At 44.7% G+C, this 22105-nt stretch overlaps 1 protein-coding gene across 3 annotated transcripts in view; it reads right to left on the minus strand.

The window, feature by feature from the left end:
- Positions 1-22105, minus strand: part of FBH1 (F-box DNA helicase 1) — a 47112-nt gene that overhangs the window by 15131 nt on the left and 9876 nt on the right. For 2 of the 3 annotated variants that reach the window (XM_039478555.2, XM_010349693.3), the window contains exons 2-15: positions 19094-19249; positions 15277-15878; positions 13098-13228; positions 12859-12994; positions 11033-11223; positions 9459-9551; positions 9015-9106; positions 7705-7873; positions 6495-6717; positions 5368-5455; positions 5199-5285; positions 4407-4543; positions 1197-1296; positions 985-1106 (exon numbers count right to left, since the gene is read on the minus strand). In XM_039478555.2, the coding sequence (XP_039334489.1) occupies positions 985-1106; positions 1197-1296; positions 4407-4543; positions 5199-5285; positions 5368-5455; positions 6495-6717; positions 7705-7873; positions 9015-9106; positions 9459-9551; positions 11033-11223; positions 12859-12994; positions 13098-13228; positions 15277-15878; positions 19094-19249 (2327 nt within the window). The remainder of the gene's footprint in view (positions 1-984; positions 1107-1196; positions 1297-4406; positions 4544-5198; positions 5286-5367; positions 5456-6494; positions 6718-7704; positions 7874-9014; positions 9107-9458; positions 9552-11032; positions 11224-12858; positions 12995-13097; positions 13229-15276; positions 15879-19093; positions 19250-22105) is intronic. The other variant, XM_039478556.2, reaches the window with a different exon arrangement.

Consider the following 22105-nt stretch of genomic DNA (forward strand, 5'->3'; position numbering starts at 1 on the left):
GGAGAACCACTTACTTTATATCATGCCACTGTGGATGATATTCCAAAAATACTACTCTCTTACAACAGTGACTATGACTGATTATGTTACATATACTAGACCAAATATTATAAGGTCATTACAGTAGCAATGAAAGAAAGTATGCCTATGTGTTGAGTAAAAAACAGCATCCATTTTTATGGACGCTATAATTGCAATTACGCAAAAATACACATCTATGAGGACAAAGACAAAAACAGCAAAAATGAGAATTATTATATGAAATATTGGGATTATGTGTTCTTTTAGGTTCCAAAATTTCTATACCATCATCATATAGTCTTTATAAATAACAAACTTAAAACACCTTTTGATTATGATTCACTACTACATTTATTGAGTGCCTAATGCATAGTAGGCTCTTGAAAATCTTTTTCCATAAATGAATGAGTGAATATTTTTTGGTCATATAACTTTGCTTCAGGGTTGAAAATGCTGTAAACATGCCACTAAATCCTCCTAACTCCCTGTGAAACAGGTAAGGCAAGGCATTATTGTATCTCAGAGATGGAGAGAATGAGGCACACAGAAGTTGTGACTTGCCCCAAGCCACACACGGTTAGTGACCAGTCAGAACTAGAGCCGAGGTGTGTACTCCGCATGTTGTCAGCTCAACTGCTCTTACACTAATGACAACACACAACCAGAAAAGCTTCCAGTAGCCCATGGCCTCACTGGCATTGTCAAGGGAAGAAGGGCACTCATTGTTTGAAGAGAGGAAACCAAGGTCCCCAGCTCTTCTGGGGTCTGACTTTCCAGGAATGTTTCACTGGCATAATCAGAATCGCCAGGGTTAGAGACCAGTCACGGTGCAGCCCAGTAAAAAGAGTCAAAACCCCAAATGCTCTCTTGTGTGATAATCCCAATGAAGGTGAATATTTTCATTGGGTATGTTCATCTGCAGCCTTTCTGTGCATGAAGTGGTCAACAGAAATGTACTCTTACCCCAATCAAATGTATCCTCGAAGGGACTTCCCCTTCCGTCACCCGTACGGCCTCATCAAACACGTTGGCATTGGTCCGGGACAACAAGGCCACTTGCCCCTTTACATCACCTCTAATACCACCTTTAGGGAGAGAGCACAAACTCTATGGAAAATCGAAATAAAGAGGGAAACTTTTGTAACACAAAAGAGAAGAGTAACTAAAGGCCTTACTCTGATGGTTTCCTCCAACCAAAGTCTTTTTCCTGACCCTCTTGCAAACATCCAAGATAGTAGCTCCCACATAAGCTATTTCCACACCAAACCGAAAACTCTGGAAAACAACAAGACAGAGGGATTCAGTAGTCTGCCCTGCAGTGTGTCTGTGCATTTCCACTGCTGCCACCACAGCCTGGCTGGGCCAGACCAATGAGTTATTCCTAACACCCTGACCCAGAAACAGAACTTCACAGGCTCACTTTCAAAGCCCTTCACAACCCGACAGTCTTTATGTTCCATTATTCTCAATACCAACAGTAAACTTTTCTTTTAAGCAAATCTACCCTTTTCTCCAAATCAAATCTAGTGAAGTCTAAATCATACAAAAGATTAAGACAGGGTAAGGAGGGCTTCTCCTCCTGCCTTTGAGATCCCACTCAACGCTAAGTTTAAAACCACTGCCCTAGGTTGGGCACGGTGGCTCAGGCCTGTAATCCCAGGCCTTTGGGAGGCCAACACAGGTGGATCACAAGGTCAGGATTTCAAGACCAGCCTGGCCAAGACAGTGAAACCCCATCTCTACTAAAAATTACAAAAAAATTAGCTGGGCACAGTGGTACGCGCCTGTAATCCCAGCTACTTGGGAGGCTAAGGCAGGAGAATTGCTTAAACCCGGGTGGTGGAGGTTGCAGTGAGCCGAGATCGCGCCACTGCACTCCAGAGTGAGACTCTGTCTCAAAAAAAAAAAAAACAAACAAACAAACCACTGCCCTGCACCAACCAGCCACAGCAGTAGCACAACCACCTATGCATTCCCTATGCTGTCCCACCTCGGTTCATGCTTTTTCTGTCTGCCTATAAGTCTTTTTCATCCATCAAAATCACTTCCTAACCTTCAAAACTCAGCCAAGACCTTACTTTCTTCACCCCTCAGGCTGGTAAGATATCATTCTTCCCCACACTCAGAGTGTATATGGCCTGGTTCCATGCACACACAAGTTCAAGTGCTTTGGTGAATACCAGTAACAGTCAAATGAAAACTAGACTTTCAATAAACACTATTTTGTTGCTATAAAACTACTGTGAGTGAACCATCAGCGAAATTATAAAATAAATATCCATGAGTTCATATTAAGGTAGATAAATGATGGAATATTTAAATAGATGGGAAAGAAGAAACAAATCTCCTTTGCAGAAGAATTCCAAATAATTTATGAAGATTCTGCAACATTTACTCCTCGAGGATGGAAGGCATATAGGAACTTCCTTCCAAAGCATCCAGTACGGAAAGGGATGGAAAAAAAAGAGGAACTCTACAGTGGAGAAACCTGACAAACACTACATCAGCCATCAAGCTGATCAAGGTCAACATCGTCATGAGCCATGGTGACAGCATGGATGAAAATGGCTCTTTACCTCTGTGGTCTTCCTCCCAGAACCCTGAATTCTAGCCTAACCATGAGAAACAACATAAGACAAATTCCAGCACAGGGGCAGCCTACCAATGTCTGACAGGCACTTCTCAAAACTGTCAAGGTCATCAGAAACAGGGAAAGTCTGAGAAACTGTCACAGCCAAGAGAGCCAAATGAACACATGGCTACATGAAATGTGGGATCCTGGATGGGATCCTGAAGTAGCAAAGGACATTATTTCAGAACTAAGGAAATGCAAATGAACCATGGACTTCAGTCCATAATAGTGTATCAATGTTGGTTCATTATCCTGACAAGTGTTCCACATGAATATAAGATGATAAGATGTTAGTAATGGGAAACTGAGTATATATAGGATATATGGGAACTCTCTTCTCGATTTTTCTGTAAATCTGAAATTGTTCTAAAAAATATTGTCTGTTAAAAGAAGAAAACAGCTCTGCACTGATGCCACCCTAATCACCAAAGCAGGCAGGAACTCAACGGAAGAGTCAGAGGTACCTACAGGACTTTCAGTAACATCGCAAAACACAGCAGTTTATACTTTCGTCCAAGTCACACATCTCTTCTAATTAGATATGAGTTTCTTAAAAGCAGTGGTTCTCGAACTTCTGGTCTCAGGATGCGTCACACCTAAAAATCACACTTAAAAAGCCTCCAAAGAGCTTTTATTTACATGAGCTCTATCCATCTATCTCTTTACCATATTAGAAATTTTAATTCACTTTTTAAAAACTATCAAAAATGTTTTGTGTTTTTTTTTAAGACAGAGTCTCACTCTGTTGCCCAGGCTGGAGTGCAGTGGCATGATCTCCGCTCACCACAATCTCCACCTCCCAGGTTCAAGTGATTTTCCTGCCTCAGCCTCCTGAGTAGCTGAGACTACAGGTGTGAGCCACCACACCTGGCTAATTTTTGTATTTTTAGTAAAGACAGGGTTCTGCCATGTTGGCCAGGCTGGTCTTGAACTCCTGACTTTAAGTGATCTCCTCACCTCAGCCTCCCAAAGTGATGGGATTACAGGCAGGAGCCACCATGCCCAACTAAAAACCTCTTATATGACAACATATGGAACATATTTTTTGAAACGTAACTATATTTCCCAGAACACAAAGAAATTCAGCAAGAAGAATGGTACTGTGTTATATTTTTGCAAATCTCTTCAATGCCTGGCATCACAGAAGACAGCCGGTTTCCTGTGTTCACATCTGCGTGGTCTGCTGTGATATAGTATCCTGGCTAACACCCAGGAAGAAAATTCAGCCTCACACAGACATGTGATTGGAAAGGAAGGAGCGCATAATAACCTTTTCACATAATCAAGGACACTGTGAGTTACCACGTTCATTACGGGAGTTTGCCAAAATTTTAATTTCACTTGAAAATAAAGATGTTATCTTTAAAAACAAACACTGTCAGTTATTTTCCCTGAAGTTGCCTGTTTCACTTGTCTTTGAAAAAGTGCCAAATATGCAAGTCTGAACAACCAGCACTGGTCTAACAACTGTTCTCAGTACAATGTACAAGGCAGCAGGAGCCATCAGTTCACAGTTCAGCCGCAACAGCTTTTCCTCAGATGACAGCTATACAAACAGCTCTTATGAAAACAGTCTGACTTGGTGGACCCCTGAGAACCACACTTTGAGAACCACTGCTTAGAAGCAAGGATTTGCTAGATCCGATGAGCCTGGCATACCACCTTGCACAGGGCCTAGCACACAAGACACTGGGAGGGAGATGCAATGCCTGCCACTTGGGCCCAGGGCCTCCGAGGCAGAAAGCGCGCTTACCTGAGTGAGATAGAAGACGTGGGTGTGGGGCACTGTGAACAGGGCGTTGACCGCACCCCGGAAGGTATAGATCTGCTGATGCGGGTCCCCTACAAAGATTTTCCCACATGGCTGAGACAGAACTATGTTCATAATAGCTGTAACCAACGAGAGGAAAAGTGAGAAACTTTTGAGGTCTCCACCCCACGCCGCAAAAAGAGAAGGACGAAAACACTTCCACGAAGCTACATCAGGGCACACTGGACCTCAGAGTCGCCTTTTCCTGCAGGACAGGCACACTCCATCAAATCAGCCATTTTATAATGGACAAAGAAAGTTTCTGGTCCTAGGAATGCAGCTGTTTCACCCTGGATGAATGGTTGGAATATAAGGAAACAACACAGGCAAATCTAAAATGAGGCAAATTGTCTTCTCTAATATTATAGCACTCAAAACTGACCTACTAAGTCAGATTCGTAACACTGTTCTCTCTTAGTCACTTGCGAAGTATACAACACAAGCTTTCCTCTCAGTGGATGATCTCTTTCCACTGAGCATGAGTCTAGGTCCCTATCATCTGCTGATCTACACGTGGTCAACATGTTAAAAACAACCTAAGCAAAACCTACGGTGACAGAGAAATCTGCTTGGGTGAGGGGAAGGGGCAGCTTGAACTCCTAAGGCGAATTAAGAAGATCCTCTTCTTGATCACAAATAAGAATAATCAACTTAGTTCCCGCAGGTGTTGTCTTATGTAATCATGGTGCTGTTTCTGAGTATTTGAGACTGCTGATGTCCTGAATAGTGCATCACCTGGTGTGCAGTCCTGGGCCTCATCCACAAAGATGGCGTCAAAAGAGGCCAGCAACGGCTTGCTCAGCTGCCAGAGTTTCAAGTAGCCTAAAAATAGGAGAGAGGCAGGAATTGTAACGCAAGAAAAGCAGTTCCACTTGCCAGTCCCCGCTAGCCGGCAGCCGCCTACCATCATGAGTCATCTGGTACGCCTCTTCTGTGCACTCGCCCAGCTTTCGCATGTTATCCCAGAGGCGGCTTGCTTCAAGGACACCATTCTAGGAAGGAAGGTATATGGTAACCCAGAGTTTAAGACCCTGGCAAAGGCAGCACCCTGCAGTCACACTTTCAATTCCTACATTGCTGTATAGCAATGTAGCCAGGGCGTCATCACAGAAAGGGGTCTGCAGGTACCTCCCTAACCTCCTGGGGCTCCTTGACAGCCTCTTCATGCCAACAGGGTCTCCAGCACTGAGATAGGAAGCAGCTGGGCCATGATGCCAGGCCCATGATAGGGCAGAGGTCACAACAGTTAAGTGAACCAGAAAAGGCCAAATTGTTTTTCTAGATTTATGACTGATTCTTAATTCATAAAAACAATGGCAAATGATTGAAAAGACTTGATAAAAACAAGAAACAGGGCCGGGTGTGGTTTCTCATGCCTGTAATCCCAGCACTCTGTGAGGCCGAGACGGGTGGATCATGAGGTCAAGAGATCGAGACCATCCTGGTCAACATGGTGAAACCCCGTCTCTACTAAAAATACAAAAAATTAGCTGGACATGGTGGTGCATGCCTGCAATCCCAGCTACTCAGGAGGCTGAGGCAGGAGAATTGCCTGAACCCAGGAGGCGGAGGTTGCGGTGAGCCGAGATCGCGCCATTGCACTCCAGCCTGGGTAATAAGAGCGAAACTCCGTCTCAAAAAAAAAAAAAAAATAAGAAACAGACTTTCCCACTAGCAAAATCTATTCCATAGAACCAACCAAGAAAATCAGAAGATAGATTCCCAGTCTTCAGATAAGATCAGATTTGAGGTCCAGGAGCCCGAGGGACAAGCTCTTATAAACTGAGGTGAGTTGTTCCATGTCTGCCTTCTCTGTTATGTGGGAGGACTATTCCGAGGCTTAAGTGTGATGGTCACAGGTGTCCTCCACAGGAGAAAATACTCAACAATTCACAACCATCACCATGGGCCTATGGCCTCACCCTCCCACCTTCAACCTCCTACAAACAGTTGTGAAGAAATAATACTGGACCACACTCCCTGTTTCCCCCGGCCACAGATCCCCGACACTTTAGACTCTTAGACACTCACCAGTTTTTCACTCTGCTCAACCATGACTCTCTGTCCTTGGCTGTTCTTACACCAGATAGGCACGTGATCAATAGTCAGCTCTTCATCAGCCGAGGCAAAGAAGTTTTCTAGAGTCTTACACACGAGCTTGGCTCTTATGAATCCACCTTTCCCTTCGGCAAGGACGGAGTTGACCATGAAGGGTGTTAACTTGAACAGATTCAACTTCTTCTTCGACTGGTACCTGTAATACCCGTCCCAAATGAACAGCATGTGGCTCTCCTGGTTCTGTGGTATTTAACGTCCCCTCCACTCTCTCTAACATCACAAGGAGGTAGCTTCAAGTGTCACGCACAGGTGAGATAATCGTTTTAAAGCAAGAAAGTTCTGCATGGTCCATGTCTGACTGGAAACGGCTTTCAGGACTCACAGGCACCAACCCAGGAGAGGGACAAGCTCACGGCATAAACTGTTAATAAACACCGCTGTTTAGTCCACCGTGAAGCTGGGCTCCGGGAGGTCCCGGGGGGACACTCGGAAAGCTCCGCACCCAGGACAGCTGGGGCAAGTGTGCCTCGGCTGAGTCTTCCTCACTCCCTTCTAAGGAAAGCCTAAAACTGATCAGGATTTGTGAGACTCAACTTTATTTCTGAATTTTTTTTTTTTTTTTCTTTTTTTGAGACGGAGTTTCACTCTTGTTACCCAGGCTGGAGTGCAATGGCGCGATCTCGGCTCACCGCAACCTCCGCCTCCTGGGTTCAGGCAATTCTCCTGCCTCAGCCTCCTGAGTAGCTGGGATTACAGGCATGCACCACCATGCCCAGCTAATTTTTTGTATTTTTAGTAGAGACGGGGTTTCACCATGTTGACCAGGATGGTCTCGATCTTTTGACCTCGTGATCCACCTGCCTCGGCCTCCCAAAGTGATGGGATTACAGGCTTGAGCCACCAAGCCCGGGTGAGACTCTGAACTTTAAACAAGTCATTTTGACTTTCTGTGCCTCAGTTCTATGAGAACACCCCTCTCAGCCAGACAGCTTTCTACGCAAACAATACATTGCTACAGGAGAAAAGTACAAATGGCTAAACCTATATTTACATGTCCTGCCTGTAGGTGGAGATAACTGCACTCCGCTTTCTCAGGGTCACTGTGCTGTAAACTCACATGTGACCGTCATGGGAAATACAGTAAGACGGCATCAACAGTGCCTCTAGTGACAGCAGTACTCACTTCCGCCCTATGTGCCCATAGGCCATGGAATGGAAGGTTTTGCAGATGACGTTGCTGGGGAAGACGCGTTCAGCCTGCTTTGCAATGCTCTTGTTGAACGTCACGTACAGAAACCTGCTCTGAGACCACTTCTCTGCATACTTGACCAGGGTTGAGGTCTTCCCAGTGCCTAGGGAAGCCAGGAGGAAAGGAGGTGACCCTCTGACCAAACAAGACATGCCCAGGGATCCCCAATCAGGCCTTGTCCAGGCTTATCACACCTCTGTCTTGAAAGCGGGACAGTGACAAGTTTTTCAGTGCTGATAAAAGCTGTGCCACAAAAAAGGTGGCAGATTTAAAGCCGGATGAAGGTGGGCTGCGATCTCAGCTCGGGCAGGCTCCAGCTGAGGGGCAAAGGACAGACGGACCTCTTGACATGGGCTTCAGTTTGCTTCTCAGAAATAAGCGGGCATTACTTAGAGGTAGGGTATCACTTAGAGGTAGGGTTTCCAAGGGCAAAAATGACCCCCCCCAGGGCAGGAGGGGAGAGTTAGGGAGGGGAGAAGGCATGTCTCTGGAAAGAGACAGGTCCAGCTTTGAATTCCACCTCTATCACGTATACGCTTATTCAACCTGGGGCAAGGCTCACTGTGCTTCAATTTCTTCATCTATAAAATAACTAAGCAACCTTATGGAATGCTATTAGGATCAGCACCATGTCATGCACACTATAGACATTTAATATATTGTTGTTGTTGTTAGCAGGGTATTCAGCCACAAAAGGAGCAGGAAGGGATTACAGGTAGAAAAAAGTAGCAAATAGCACGAGCAAAGGCTGTGACGAAAGAATAACCAAGTACTTTAGGAGGCTATAAAAGTAGATCGGCGTGGCTGACTGAGGCAGGATAATTGAAGATATTTATGAATATAGGTTCAAATCGAATCTAAGGCAGGCCCTCTAGACATCACCCTACAAAACTGGGGATTAAGGGGACTGGGCTGGGGATTAACAGGACCTCTCTCTCCAGAAGCAATCAGGGCCTGCGCACACATCACAATGCTGGGCTCAATCCCAGTGGCATCTACCCCACAAACAATTGCTGTGAACTATCCATCTGAACAGGAATGCTACTGTGGATGTTCACTGGAGTGGTCTGGGGAAGCAAGTATTCCTTGGCCAACTGCTTTTGAGATTGACTATTTGATCTGTTATCGAATTATTAGTTGGATGACAGATCAGAGCAAAAATGCCCTGGTGGGTAGTGGGAAGGGGATATAGAGAGAAAAGGCAAAAAACAACGATATCGTGAACCTGATGTGAGCTCCCTTACCTGCAAAGGCCATAATTTTTACCACCTGGAGAGGTTCCATCTTATGATTCAGAATCAGCTGTTGCTCATGTGTAAGCTGGATGGTTTTCTTTCTGTAATCATTACAGAAGAGAGATGAGAAAAACAGAAAGAGATGAAAAGTCCAGGGGATACACTGTCCAGAAACTAAACAGATAAACTGGAGAAACAAAAAACAATTGACCAAAACGACACCTTTCCCTTAAAGGAACAGAAATGTTCTAAAGCTAGATGATGCTGCTGATGCACAGCTCAGGCAATTTCCTCAACATCACTGAATTACACTCTTATGACGGGTAAATTTTACACAATGCACATTATGCCTCAATGACATTGCTAAAGTGAAACAAAACATCTCCCTCCCCAAGTATGGGGAAGAGTCAAGAACAGAAGACAACACCCACACCGACTGACATATGCACATACCCTGGCCAGACAGATGGCTCCTCTTTAACTTCTGTAGCCTGAGTGCAGGAATTCTCCTGAAGATATAGGCAATAGAAAATGTTGTAGTGAATCCTAACAGAAAAAAAAGTAGATTTAGAAAAAGTTTCAAATTCAAGTCACAATCTGTATCTTACTTTTCCTCAGATGGATTTAAACTCCTCCCCATTTCTAAAAAGAAAACATCTACCATCATTTTATGGAAAAAAAAGAAAGAAAGAAAGAAAAGGATTTAAATGTATCTATGGCTGGCAAAATTATTCTCAGATAGCACAGTCCTGGGAAAGGTATAGTTTCTATGTATATCACCAAGAGGAGGAAGAGACCAGGACAGGCTCTTCAAAGAATGAGAGCACTAGCTCTGAATTTAAGAGAAAAATGACCAGAAAAGCTGTAAGGACCAGTGGACAGCAAAGGGAAACACAGCTCCTAGCAATGAGACTCTTGTTTAAATGATACTTACTGCACCTGCGGATAAAAATACCAGCCTCTTTCTGAGCCTTGGTGGCTTTTTACGACATGACATTGCTTTATAAGCATAAACACGTTCTGTCTTTTAAGGTCCCAAGAAAAGGGATTCCACTATGGATAACAAGATCTGATGATCAAGGACCAGAAAACAGCAGCCTCCAAGTCACCAAGAGGGACCAAAGATGACAAAGTTCAATCAGCAGAGGCACAGGACATTGTCAGACTCAGCCGGCACATGCCATTCCAAAGCCTCTCCAAGTCTCCCCGGGGAGGCCAGGAGGTAAGTGAATCCAAGCTCACCACCCAGCTTCCCCCATAGTCGAGAGCACTGCTCCCCATCCCCAGAGTGAGAAAAGCCCATCTCCAAGCCTTGACCTCTTGAATGCAACAAATACCTTTAATAATCCAACATTTCTGACATGATTCTATTATCTCCCAGGAAAAAAACAGGAAGAAATATAGAAATGCAACAAAAACCAACATACATACTGCCATGGACTGAATTGTGTCCCTTGAAATTCCTATGTTGAAGCCCTAACTAGATCAGGAATCTCCTGTAACTTTGTCACAGTGGGCCGGCTTGTGAATAACTTTCAGACACGCATGGGTGTTTGGTGTTTGTCAAATGCACACAACCCACCAAGCACTCCCCACCCTTCTGAGGGCCACCATCAGGGACCCTGTGAATCAGCAGCTCACACACTAATGCCTCTTCCACATGGAGGATAAGGTAGACGAATCTTTTCCATCCCACAAATGGAAAACGTAGGAAGCAGAGCCTAACGTTATCCTAGGAGAGGGAGGCCACGGTGAATAGGGAGGGCTGCATCTTAGCAAGGGGCTCCCCCTAAGGCTGCAGGATCTGTGATGGTAAAATCGGCCTTGGTAGTATCACGCAGCCGCCCAGCACTGCACATTCATAAGGCACTCTCACCTGCCTTTCCACATCAAACTCACGAGGTGGAGCAGGGTGGGTTCCATAGCCTGCCGGGTACTAACACTGCTAAGTGGCAGGGCTGGACCTGCTGCCATGTCTGGTTTCTCCCGTTATCCCAGCATCCCCTCCCTTCCTCCCAGGGCATTACCTATTGCTGATGTTAATCCCCTTCTCCCTCATGGCGTAGAGAAGCACGGCTATGCAGTACAGGGTCTCGGTGACGTCTGGCACGGTCACTGTGGAGCTGGGTCTCCGGAGGCAGAAGAGCAGCCGCTGGATGTCATTCACGCTGCTAGAGAGGAGCACCACGGCCGACACCAGAGCCCAGACATTGACACCCTGGGAGCCAGGTGCACAAGGAGGGAGGGACAGCCCAAACAGGCCGTGGTTAATACAAATCACAGCAGGAAGGAGCCAGGAAACCCAAGCCAGGGGTCCACCTGCTAGCTAGACTGTCTAGACGGAATCCAAACTCTAGAAAGTGGTATTTGGGAAACAAAGGAGCCCTTCCCTTCGCCCTGGACCCTTCTTCTCATGACTTTCAAATTGGAAATTTTAAATTAATTAACAGGATGAGTATCTATAACATAGAACGTTGGATAGAGGGACAGTCTAAAAACATGAGCTCCCTGTCATCTTCCCACCCTACTCTCCAGGCCACTAGGGGTCTCTGGCCCACAAGTGCTTGGCAGGGCCAGAGCAAAACAGCCAGCACGAGGGACCCACCCAAGAGGCACAAGAGATGCAGACACAGAAGGCCACACATAGGCTGTGGGGGAAATAAAGTCTGGCAATTCTCCAGCATTGTGGTACTAGCTTGCTAGTTATTATTAGTAATAACTGTTCATGCTAAGTTAAATAAATATGAAATTATGGAAAGTTTATTTTGTGAAGACGGCATGCTCCAATTAGCAGTCTCCATAAATGTTCACTTACACAGAAACAGTCAACAGTGGACAGAGATCTTAATTTTATTTCTTTTTTTTTTTTTGAGACAAAGTCTCACTCTGTCACAAAGGTTGGAGTGCAGTGGCGCAATCTCAGCAAACTGCAACCTCTGCCTGACAGGTTCAAGCAATGTTCCTGTCTCAGCCTCCAAAGTAGCCAGGACTACAGGCACATGCCATCATGCTTGGCTAATTTTTGTCCTTTTGGGAGAGACAGCGTTTCACCATGTTGGCCAGGCTGGTCTCGAACTCCTGACCTCAGCTGATCTGCCCACCTTGGCCTCCCAAAGTGCTGGGACAACAGCATGAGCCACCATACCCGGCCTGTACCATTCTTTAAGTTACTACGAATCTCTGTTTTAAAGAATGCATTCCAAGAAAGGAACGTCCCATCACCTCTCACTACAACCATCCTGTGAAAGACCTGCTCCACCACCATCCGCAATCATCTTGTTCAACAGAAAGAGAGATGCAGTGGCCTGGGTTCCTAGCCTTCTGTGGCCAGCAAAACACAGGCAGAGGCTGCATGTAGGTTTGAAGACGGAATCGGGGAACCCCTGAACTGGATGAGGAGCACCAGGGCTAAGAGTCAAGGAGACTGAGGGTTGTTTCCAGCTTCTCATTACCTCACTGTGTGACTATAGCAAGACCTTGAATTTTTCTGTCCCTTTCAAATAAGCCAAGTTATCAATAATGGGTTGGGCTGTCTTGTAAAGAAATCCTATTATTAAAAGTGTTCAGAGGCCAGATGACCACTTTTGAGAAATATTTCAGAGAGGATTCCTCAACCAAATGGGAAATCAGACTAAACGTTTTTTTTTTTTTTTAATTTCCTCTAAATCTAAGAATCTATAGTTTATGGCCTTTTATAATTGGAACAATGACAACATGAATGTTTTAAAGTATTAAGAGATTAAATAAAGACATTAAAAACAAATATAAAGTCATCCTCAATTGAACTGAATCACCAGTACACTTTCTTCCAGTGAAATAAGATGCTGCCTTCTCCCATAGCCTCCAGACGTACCCCGGCAGCGGTGTAGAGGTCAGGGAGGTGTTGCCGCATGCATGCCCTGGCCTCGGGGAGGAGGGGGTGGTCCCTCAGACTCCACAGCACCCTCTCGGGATCCACACTCGGGGAGCACTTAGTGGTGGCTGCGTATCTGTAAGACATTCACAGCCGAGGCCATGAGCAGGGTGACCATAAGCACTGATGTACAGGGAAGAATTCAAAGACACCTTCCCTAGAGCAGAGACGAAGCTCACCGTATGAGGTTCAGCACACACAAGTCTGATTCCTTTTCTATGCCACAGTTAGACAGGATGCCATCCACTTTGCTGACGGCTTGCTCTTCATTCATCAGGTATCGATGATACAGCTTCTTCCAAGGAATGAACTATGTAGTTAAAAAACAAACAAAATAACATAAGACAGAGCCCATTAGAAAGTAGATTAATGAGGCAGGCAAATCACTTGAGGTTAGGAGTTTGAGAACAGCCTTGCCAAGATGGCAAAAACTGTCTCTACTAAAAAAAAAAAAAAATACAAAAATTAGCCAGGCGTAGTGGCATACACCTTTAGTCCCAGCTACTCAGAAGGCTGAGGCAGGAGAATCACTTGCACCCAGGAGGCAGAGGTTGCAGTGAGCCGAGATCAAGCCACTGCCCTCTGCCTAGGGGGCAGGGTGAGATTCTGTCTCAAAAAAAAAAAAAAAAAAAAAAAGACAGCAGATTAAACCACAAACACATAGATAACCTTCTACCAGTGAAAAGCAATCACAGCTCACAATTCAAAAGTCAGGCAAATCAGGCAGAAATGTTATACAAATTTTGGTCAGAAACTAAGAGAACTGGGTCTTGGTCTTGGTTCTAACACTAACTTGTTTTAGAATCTGGGAAAAGCTATAGCTTCAGTTTCCCTATCTGAAACATTAGCACTGGCTATACTAATATCAGACAAAGCAGACTTCAACTCAGTTTTCTCTGTTAAATATTGCTATAAGAGACAAAGGCGGCCGGGCGCAGTGGCTCACGCCTGTAATCCCAGCACTTTGGGAGGCCGAGGCAGGTGGATCACGAGGTCAAGAGATCGAGACCATCCTGGTCAACATGGTGAAACCCCGTCTCTACTCAAAATACAAAAATTAGCTGGGCATGGTGGCGCATGCCTGTAGTCTCAGCTACTCGGGAGGCTGGGGCAGAATTGCTTGAACCCAGGAGGCGGAGGCGAAGGTAGCGGTGAGCCAAGATCAAACCATTGCACTCCAGCCTGTGTAACAAGAGCAAAAACTCAGTCTAAAAAAAAAAAAAAAATTAAATAAATAAATAAATAAATAAACACCACATTCTTAGGCCAGGCACGGTGGCTCAAGCCTATAATCCCAGCACTTTGGGAGGCTGAGGCGGCAGATCACGACCATCTTGGCCAACTCAGTGAAACTCCACCTCTACTAAAAATCGAAAAAAAATTAGCCAGGCATGGTGGTGCATGCCTGAAGTCCCAGCTACTTGGGAGGCTGAGGCAGGAGAACTGCTTGAAACTATAAAACAGAAGTTGCAGTAAGCTAGGATTGCGCCACTGTGCTCCAGTGATACAAGACTCTGTCTCAAAACAAAAGCAAAAACAAAAACAAAAACAAAAAAAACAACGCATTCTTAACCAATGGGTCAAAGAAGAAATCGCAAAGAAAATTAGAAAATATCTGTGACAAACGAAAATAAAAACATGCCATACCAAACTTATGAGATGCAATGAAGGCTGTTGTACTGTTGTAAGAGAGCGGTTTATAGCTATAAATGCTTACATTTTTTTAAAAAGCGGGGTGGGGCCATACACGGTGACTCACACCTATAATCCCAGCACTTTGGGAAGCCGAAGGCAGGCAGATCACTTGAAGTTAGGAGTTTCAGACCAGCCTGGCCAACATGGTAAAAGCCCATCTCTACAAAAACTACAAAAATTAGCTGGGTTTGGTGATGCATGCCTGTAATCCCAGCTACTGGGGAGGCTGAGGCAGTATAATTGCTTGAAACCGGGAAGCAGAGGTTGCAGTGAGCCAAGATCGTGCCACTGCACTCCAGCCTGGGTGACAATGGGAAACTGTCTCCAAAAAGAAAAAAAAAAAAAAAAAAAAACCTCCAAATCGGGAGGGTGGGAGGATTAGAGCAACCCAGGGAGGGGAAGGAATGTGCAGTCTGTGGTCAGGACACAGCAGATGAGCTGTAGACAGAACACAGGGAAGATGTGTTGAGTGGAAGTGAGCAAAGAGGCTGGAATCATAGAGTGGGGCAGACACAGAAGGCCTTAAATGCCTCTAAGGAGTCTGCATGTCTTCTGAAGGCAAATGGAAACCATTTCTGAAAAGATCCTCTAATTAGATGTGTGCATCTAGCAAATTCACGTGCTTTTAGAGGACCCACCTCCCGACTCCAAGCACTCACTCACCAGTGGGTCACTGATAATCTCCCTCCACAGGTGGCACACCAAGCTCAGGTTCCAGTAGAGGTCTTCCACTGGGAGGAAGGCAAACACGTGCCTCAGGACCTCACTAGGCAGGCTGCAAATGTGGCTCGGCGCTTCCTGGCAGGGCAAGGTCCCAAGAAGTCCATAGTATGAGTCAGGAATGGGATCAGGACCCAGGTCCCCAGCATCTTGGTCAGTTTCTCCAGACTCTGGAGAAAGCCGAGACGTACTGTCCTCTGCTTCTCGCCTGGCCTCCCTAGGCCTTTTGCATGGCACGGACAAATGATGCCTCGGGGTTTTCTTAGAAACTCCATCCCACCGGCTGGTCCCCGTAGCCTGGTTACTCTCTTCCTCAAAGGACCGAGCCCGCTTCCTGGAGGGCGGGGCAGACCCTGAAGCACCCAGCCATGCTTCTCCACTGCCTTCCTGAGGCAGTGCACAGCTGTTCTCTGCAGGAAAGATCATGTCACCCTCAGAGTCCTGACAGCTGTCCTGGCCAACAGAATTGCTTCTGGCCATGTCATTGGTGCACGGCTGCTTGCCTGCTAGGAAGAACTCAGGGATGCATCTTTGACATCCTTGACCTGTAGAGAGAACCCAAACAGGATGGACGAGAAATGAACGATGACTGTTGACTTGCTGTTGACCCAAATAAGACAAACTAATTTTCAATTATCTATGTTACCAGAGGGAAAAGACAAGAATATATTTATGGGCCAGCTGGTTATATAAATAACTAATCCAAACAATATTTACATTTGGCTCTATCATATAACCAGACACACATTTACAAAGAGACAGAGACCAGTCTCCACTTGGTGTGATGGCCACAATACTCCCTGCAGTAAATATAAGTACAGAGAAACAGGGTTCACAGGGAATACCTAAATGGACAGACAAAAAGGAGGTGACTGCTCACATCCACACCGCCACTCACAAAGTGCACCACTCTCGCTCACTCTACAGCGGGAAGCCTCCATGTGCTTAAGCAGAAATTCACATGCTTGGGGTTATCAGGATTCTGAAAATCTCTCTTTTCATTTGACAGCGCTAAAACTCTTTTATTTTTACTTATTTCTTATTTATTTATTTATTTGAGATGTAATCTCACTCTACACCCAGGCTGGAGCGCAGTGGTGTGATCTTAGCTCACTGCAACCTCTGCCCCCGAGGTTCAAGCTATTCTCCTGCCTCAGCCTCCCAAGTAGCTGTGACTATAGGCGCCACCACGCCTGGCTGATTTTTGTATTTTAGAGATCGGGTTTTGCCATGTTGGGCAGGCTGGTCTCGAACTCCTGACCTCAAGTGATCCACTCACCTTGGCCTCCCTAAATGCTGGGATCACAGGTGTGAGCCACCGTGCCCGGCTTTTATTTTTATTTCTTCCTGTGAAGGTGACACATTAATTTATTTTTAAATAAAAAGGTGGGACTCAGAATTATATTTATAGTATTATAGTGGTACCTAATCTCTTCTACATGTTTGTTCAGTGAGCATTTACTAAGCACCGATGATTCTGAGACAAGTGTAGAACGAAAAATGGTTATGTTCCCTGACCTCACAGACTTTTCAGGCACATAGGGAAGCCTAAATGGTGATTTCACACATCCCACAGCATTTGCAAACTCCTGAAAATTATTTTGAAATGCTACAGAAGTAAATGCCTTATCGGTAATACACAGCTCCTTTCTAAATGGCTGTAGCCAAAATTCTCATTTTGGAAAATAAGAGAATGGTCTGAAATTCAGTTTAGCCTTTAAAAAAATTTATGAAACTGACACAGATATTTTTCTATATTAGTGAAAAAAATATATAACTATTTCTTAAGCAATTTGATAGAAACCCAGAGTTCTGAAGTCACGATTACTATGAGTTAAATCCATATGACCAGGGTCAAATCCTGCTATTTTCTTTTTTGAAAAACATTATTATTATTATTATTATTATTATTTTAAATAGAGACAGGGCCTCACTATGGTGCCCAGGCTGGTCTGGCACTCTTGGGCTCAAGCAATCCTCCCACCTCAGCCTCCTAAAGTGCTGGGATTATAAATAAGGTGTGAGCTACTGCTCCCAGCCAAATCCTGGTACCTTCTGACTGTTGAATCCAGCCACATCCACAGTCATTGAGACCTTACCACCTGGTCAGGGCCACCTCACAAGTCCTTGTCAGTAAAGAACTCAAGGAAGAGAAGAAACTGCCTTCTACATATGGAACAAACTCAGTATCAGACAGCATATAACTAAGTTTCAAACTGCCTCATACAGTTGGTTATAGTAGTTCCCAAAGTGGAAAACACACAATATTTAAAGACAACCGGGCTGGGAGAGGTGGCTGACACCCATAATCCCGGCAGTTTGAGAGGCGGAGGTGGGCGGGTCTCTTGAGCCCAGGAGTTTGAGACCAGCCTGGGCAACATAGTGAAACCCCGTCTCTACAAAAAAACACAAAAATTAGCTGGACGTGGTGACACATGCCTGTAGTCCCAGCTACTTGGGAGGCTGAGGTAGGAGACAGAGGCTGCAATGAGCTGAGACGGTGCCAGTGCACTCCAGCCTGAATAACAGAGCAAGACCCTTTCTCAAAAAAAAAAAAAAAGCCAACTAGATAATACTTGAGTTGGATTCTGAAATTAATTACATGAAAGGGAAATAAAGCAACCTAGATTTATTAACTAAAGTGGGAATTCATTTGGTACATAGAGGACAGTCCAGTTGATTTAGAAGAGAGAAAATCTGAAGCCAAGAAGAAGGTTTACTGCAGTAGTCCAGGTACTAAGTGACAAAAGGCTTAGGATAAGGGAACATTTTGGAGGAAAAATAATGACACATGGATCTAGTGGCAGATACTGGACAGAGAAGACAAACAAAAGGTCAACTAATCAGAATGTTTCTGGATTGGAAAAAGAGTGACAGTGGCCCATGTTTTCTATCACTTTATAATTTACACAAGCTAATAGGATTCATTCCATCACACTTTTTCCCAGCTTGTACGAACCGGTAATAGGACAGAATTTTCATAGAAAACTCAGCCAGAGGCCGGGCGCGGTGGTTCACGCCTATAATCCCAGCACTTTGGGAGGCCAAGGCGGGTAGATCACGAGGTCAAGAGATCGAGACCAACCTGGTCAACAAGGTGAAACTCCGTCTCTACTAAAAATACAAAAATTAGCTGGGCATGGTGGTGCGTGCCTGTAGTCCCCGCTACTCCGGAGGCTGAGGCGGGAGAATTGCTTGAACCCAGGAGGCAGAGGTTGCTGTGAGCCAAGGTCGTGCCATTGCACTCTAGCCTGGGTAACAAGAGCAAAACTCTGTCTCAAAAAAAAAAAAAAAAAGAAAGAAAAGAAAACTCAGCCAGGTGTGGTGGCTCATGCCTGTAGTCTTAGCACTTTGGGAAGCCAAGGCAGGTGGATCATCTGAAGTCAGGAGTTTAAGACCAACATGGATAAACCCCATCTCTACTAAAAATACATAATTAGCTGGGTGTGGTGCTGTGTGCCTGTAATCCCAGCTACTCAGGAGGCTAAGGCAGGAGAATCACTTGAACCCGGGAGGCAGAGGTTGCAGTGAGCCAAGATCATGCTATCACATTCCAGCCTGGGCAACAAGAATGAAACTCAGTCTCAAAAAAAAATTTTTTTTTCATGCAAAATTCACAAATAATGAAAAAAGTGTCAGGCTGTTGCATCAAGACTACAAGTCATAGCAGCAACATTTACAAATACTTTTAAACTAGGAGATATTCAAAGACCCCACACACTACAGGTTTTGAAGTGCAAGAGTTTTGGAGGAGACATACCCCTACTCCCTCTTTTTGTTCTGGGTTTAGGATAGAGACCATGGTTCGGATCTCTGTTTGTCCATCTTTGACCGAAGGGCTGGGTCACAGCCAAGTGACTCTGAGCCAAATGCTGGCAGTCGATGGCGGTAAGATGCTTCCGCTTAAACCGTCTCACTGTTTCGTACCAGCAGGTAGAAGAAAGGGGATATTCATTAGTTATCACTGAATCTACAAGCTAGCCAGCAAATTATACTCAAGTTTCTGCACAGTGGCACGATTCTGTCAACACCCCAGCCAACCCTTCTCCTCTCCCCTTGCCCACCAACTTTGTTCTTTCACAGTTTCTTAGCATTTTTCTCCCTTAGAATTGAAGAAAGAATCCTAAGTAACATTTTGGATCTTAAGATGACTTTTTTTCTACTTATACTTTCTAGAAGACTTTATTATGAATTGCTCATTTAAGAAAAAGCTGTGGCTGGGCGCACTGGCTCATGCCTATAATCCCAGAACGTTAGGAGGCGGAGGTGGGTGGATCACTTGAGGCCAGGATTTGGAGATCAGGCTGGCCAACGTGGCAAAACTCCATTGCTACTAAAAATACAAAAATTAGTTGGGCATGGTGGCGCATGCCTGCAATCCCAGCTACTTAGGAGGCTGAGGCAAGAGAATCACTTGAATCCTAGAGGTGGAGGTTTCAGTGAGCCAAGATCACACCACTGCACTCCAGTCTGAGCAACAGAGCAAAAAAAGCTATCATTAGTGGATATACTGAGGTTTGGCATCTTTTCCTTAACTTTATACAGGCCACTTATGTTTCTATAATAACCAAAAATATTTGGGAATTGGCTATAGTTTTTAAATAATAAAAAAACTTTTATAACATTCTTTTTTGTTAAATGGTTAAAATTTTTTTAAATTGTAGTAAAAAGCACATAACCAGAAGCAAAACATCGTGATAATATGCAAATTTCTTCAGAGAACCAAAGGGCACACATCTCTCAGCACCAAGAGTACCTCAATACTGCGAACTGACTTGAAAGGACAGGATAGACTCCCCCAACCCCCAAATGGAAGAGCATCCAATTCCTTTTCAGGACCGTTAGAGGAGAAAACTTCACATCTTCCCTTAGCAACACACTACAGCAGCAGTTGCGCCTAGAATTTTGTTTCAACGGTACTGAAATACTTGGTTTTGTATTATTCATCTTCTTTCTGGTAAGTCTTGTCCATGTGTAACCAAGATTCTCCATGCTTCTGTATCTGTTACTGCATGTAAGATCTACCTACCTCCTTATGTCATTAAACTCTGAAATATAACATACACACTTTTAAAAAGAAGAATTAGGCTTAGCACAGAGTCTCATGCCTGTTATCTCAGCACTTTGGGAGGCTGAGGCAGGTAGATCACCTGAGGACAGGAGTCCAAAACCAGCCTGGCAAACATGGTAAAACCCTGTCTACTAAAAGTACAAAAATTAGCCAGGTGTGGTGGTGCACGTCTGTAATCCCAGCTACTCGGGAAGCTGAGGCAGGAGATCACTTGAACCCGGGAGGCAGAGGTTAGTGATCCAAGATCACTGCACTCCAGCCTGGGTGACAGAGTAAAACTCCATTACCAAAAAAAAAAAAAAATGTTAGCCTGTACAGGAGATGGTCAAATGAGAATAGATTCAGGTTCTATGAGTATCATATTTTCACAGGTCCTAAAAATACTCCAGTAGGCTGGGCATGGTGGCTCATGCCTGTAATTCCTGCACTTTGGGAAGCCAAAGTGGGTAGATCAAGACCAGTCTGGCCAACATGGCGAAACCCCGTCTCTACTAAAAATACAAAAAAATTTAGCCGGGCGTGGTGGTGCAGGCCTGTAATCCCAGCTAGTCAGGAGGCAGAGGCAGAGAATCTCTTCGAACCTGGGAGGCAGAAGTTGCAGTGAGCTGAGGTTGTGCCACTATACTCCAGCCTGGGAAACTGTCTCAAAAAAAAAAAAAAAAAAAACAGCCTTTTCCAAAATCAATTCTACACACAAAAATCGTTCTATGAGCCCCTCTGAAAGGACACAGCAGATCTTCTAACTACCTGAACTGAGAAGCAGGGTGCAACCCCATGAGTGCCAAACCTAGCACTCAGATACTTGCACTCCCGTGAAAGCAGCATGGTACAGCACAGTGAGTGCACAGAGGGCCTGATGGGAGAGCTGGGCTGGAGCCCTCAGCAGGCCACCTGGTAACTATGACTTCAGGTCATCTCAGGTCTCTAAATCTAATAGGTCTACGGCCATACCACCCTTAATGCACCTGATCTCGTCTAAGTCTGATAGGTGTCATCAGGAACAGATGAGAAAATATGCCCAAAAATGTTCGTCAAACTATAAAACTCCATGCAAACAAACTTACCTGTTACCTCTATTTAACAAGGCTTATCTGAGTAGCTTCTATGAGACACTGAAACATCTTTCAAATTATAAAGATGCCACCTAATGGCAAAACAGGAAGTACATTACCAGCCCAATTATAGCCAATTCTGTATTACTGGAAATATACCTTTCTTTTTTTTTTTTAACTCCAAGCTGTCTTTGTTCATTCCTGAATACCTTTCTAACCTAAAACAGTAACATGTCTCACTTATTATGAACAGAAAACCAAATACCCCCACCACTTTGATGCTTTTGTGCTGGTTTGTTCTGGTTCTGTAATGTTGCTGACCAGTTTCTCTAGACTAAAACAACAAATCGACTTATTCACAAAGCCACAAGTATGAATGTGAAGTTCTTCTACATTAAAAAACCAAATTTGAAGTTTTCTATATGGGAAAGAAAACATAAAAGTCTTGTTCTCTTTTTAAAACATAAGACATGAAATTTTATTTCCTGTTTAAAACCCTTCGTATTTCAAATATAGCCCAAGGACTATTTTGCCTGAATGGGGACCGCTGGGCATACTGGCAAAAGAGACATGGCAGGGCTGCAACATGGCTTGCAGAACACCGGAAAATACTGGGTGAGGTGCTCCACAATGGCAGGAGCAGCTGCTG

This window comes from Saimiri boliviensis, chromosome 8, assembly GCF_048565385.1.
Source record: "Saimiri boliviensis isolate mSaiBol1 chromosome 8, mSaiBol1.pri, whole genome shotgun sequence".
Lineage (NCBI taxonomy): Eukaryota > Metazoa > Chordata > Mammalia > Primates > Cebidae > Saimiri > Saimiri boliviensis.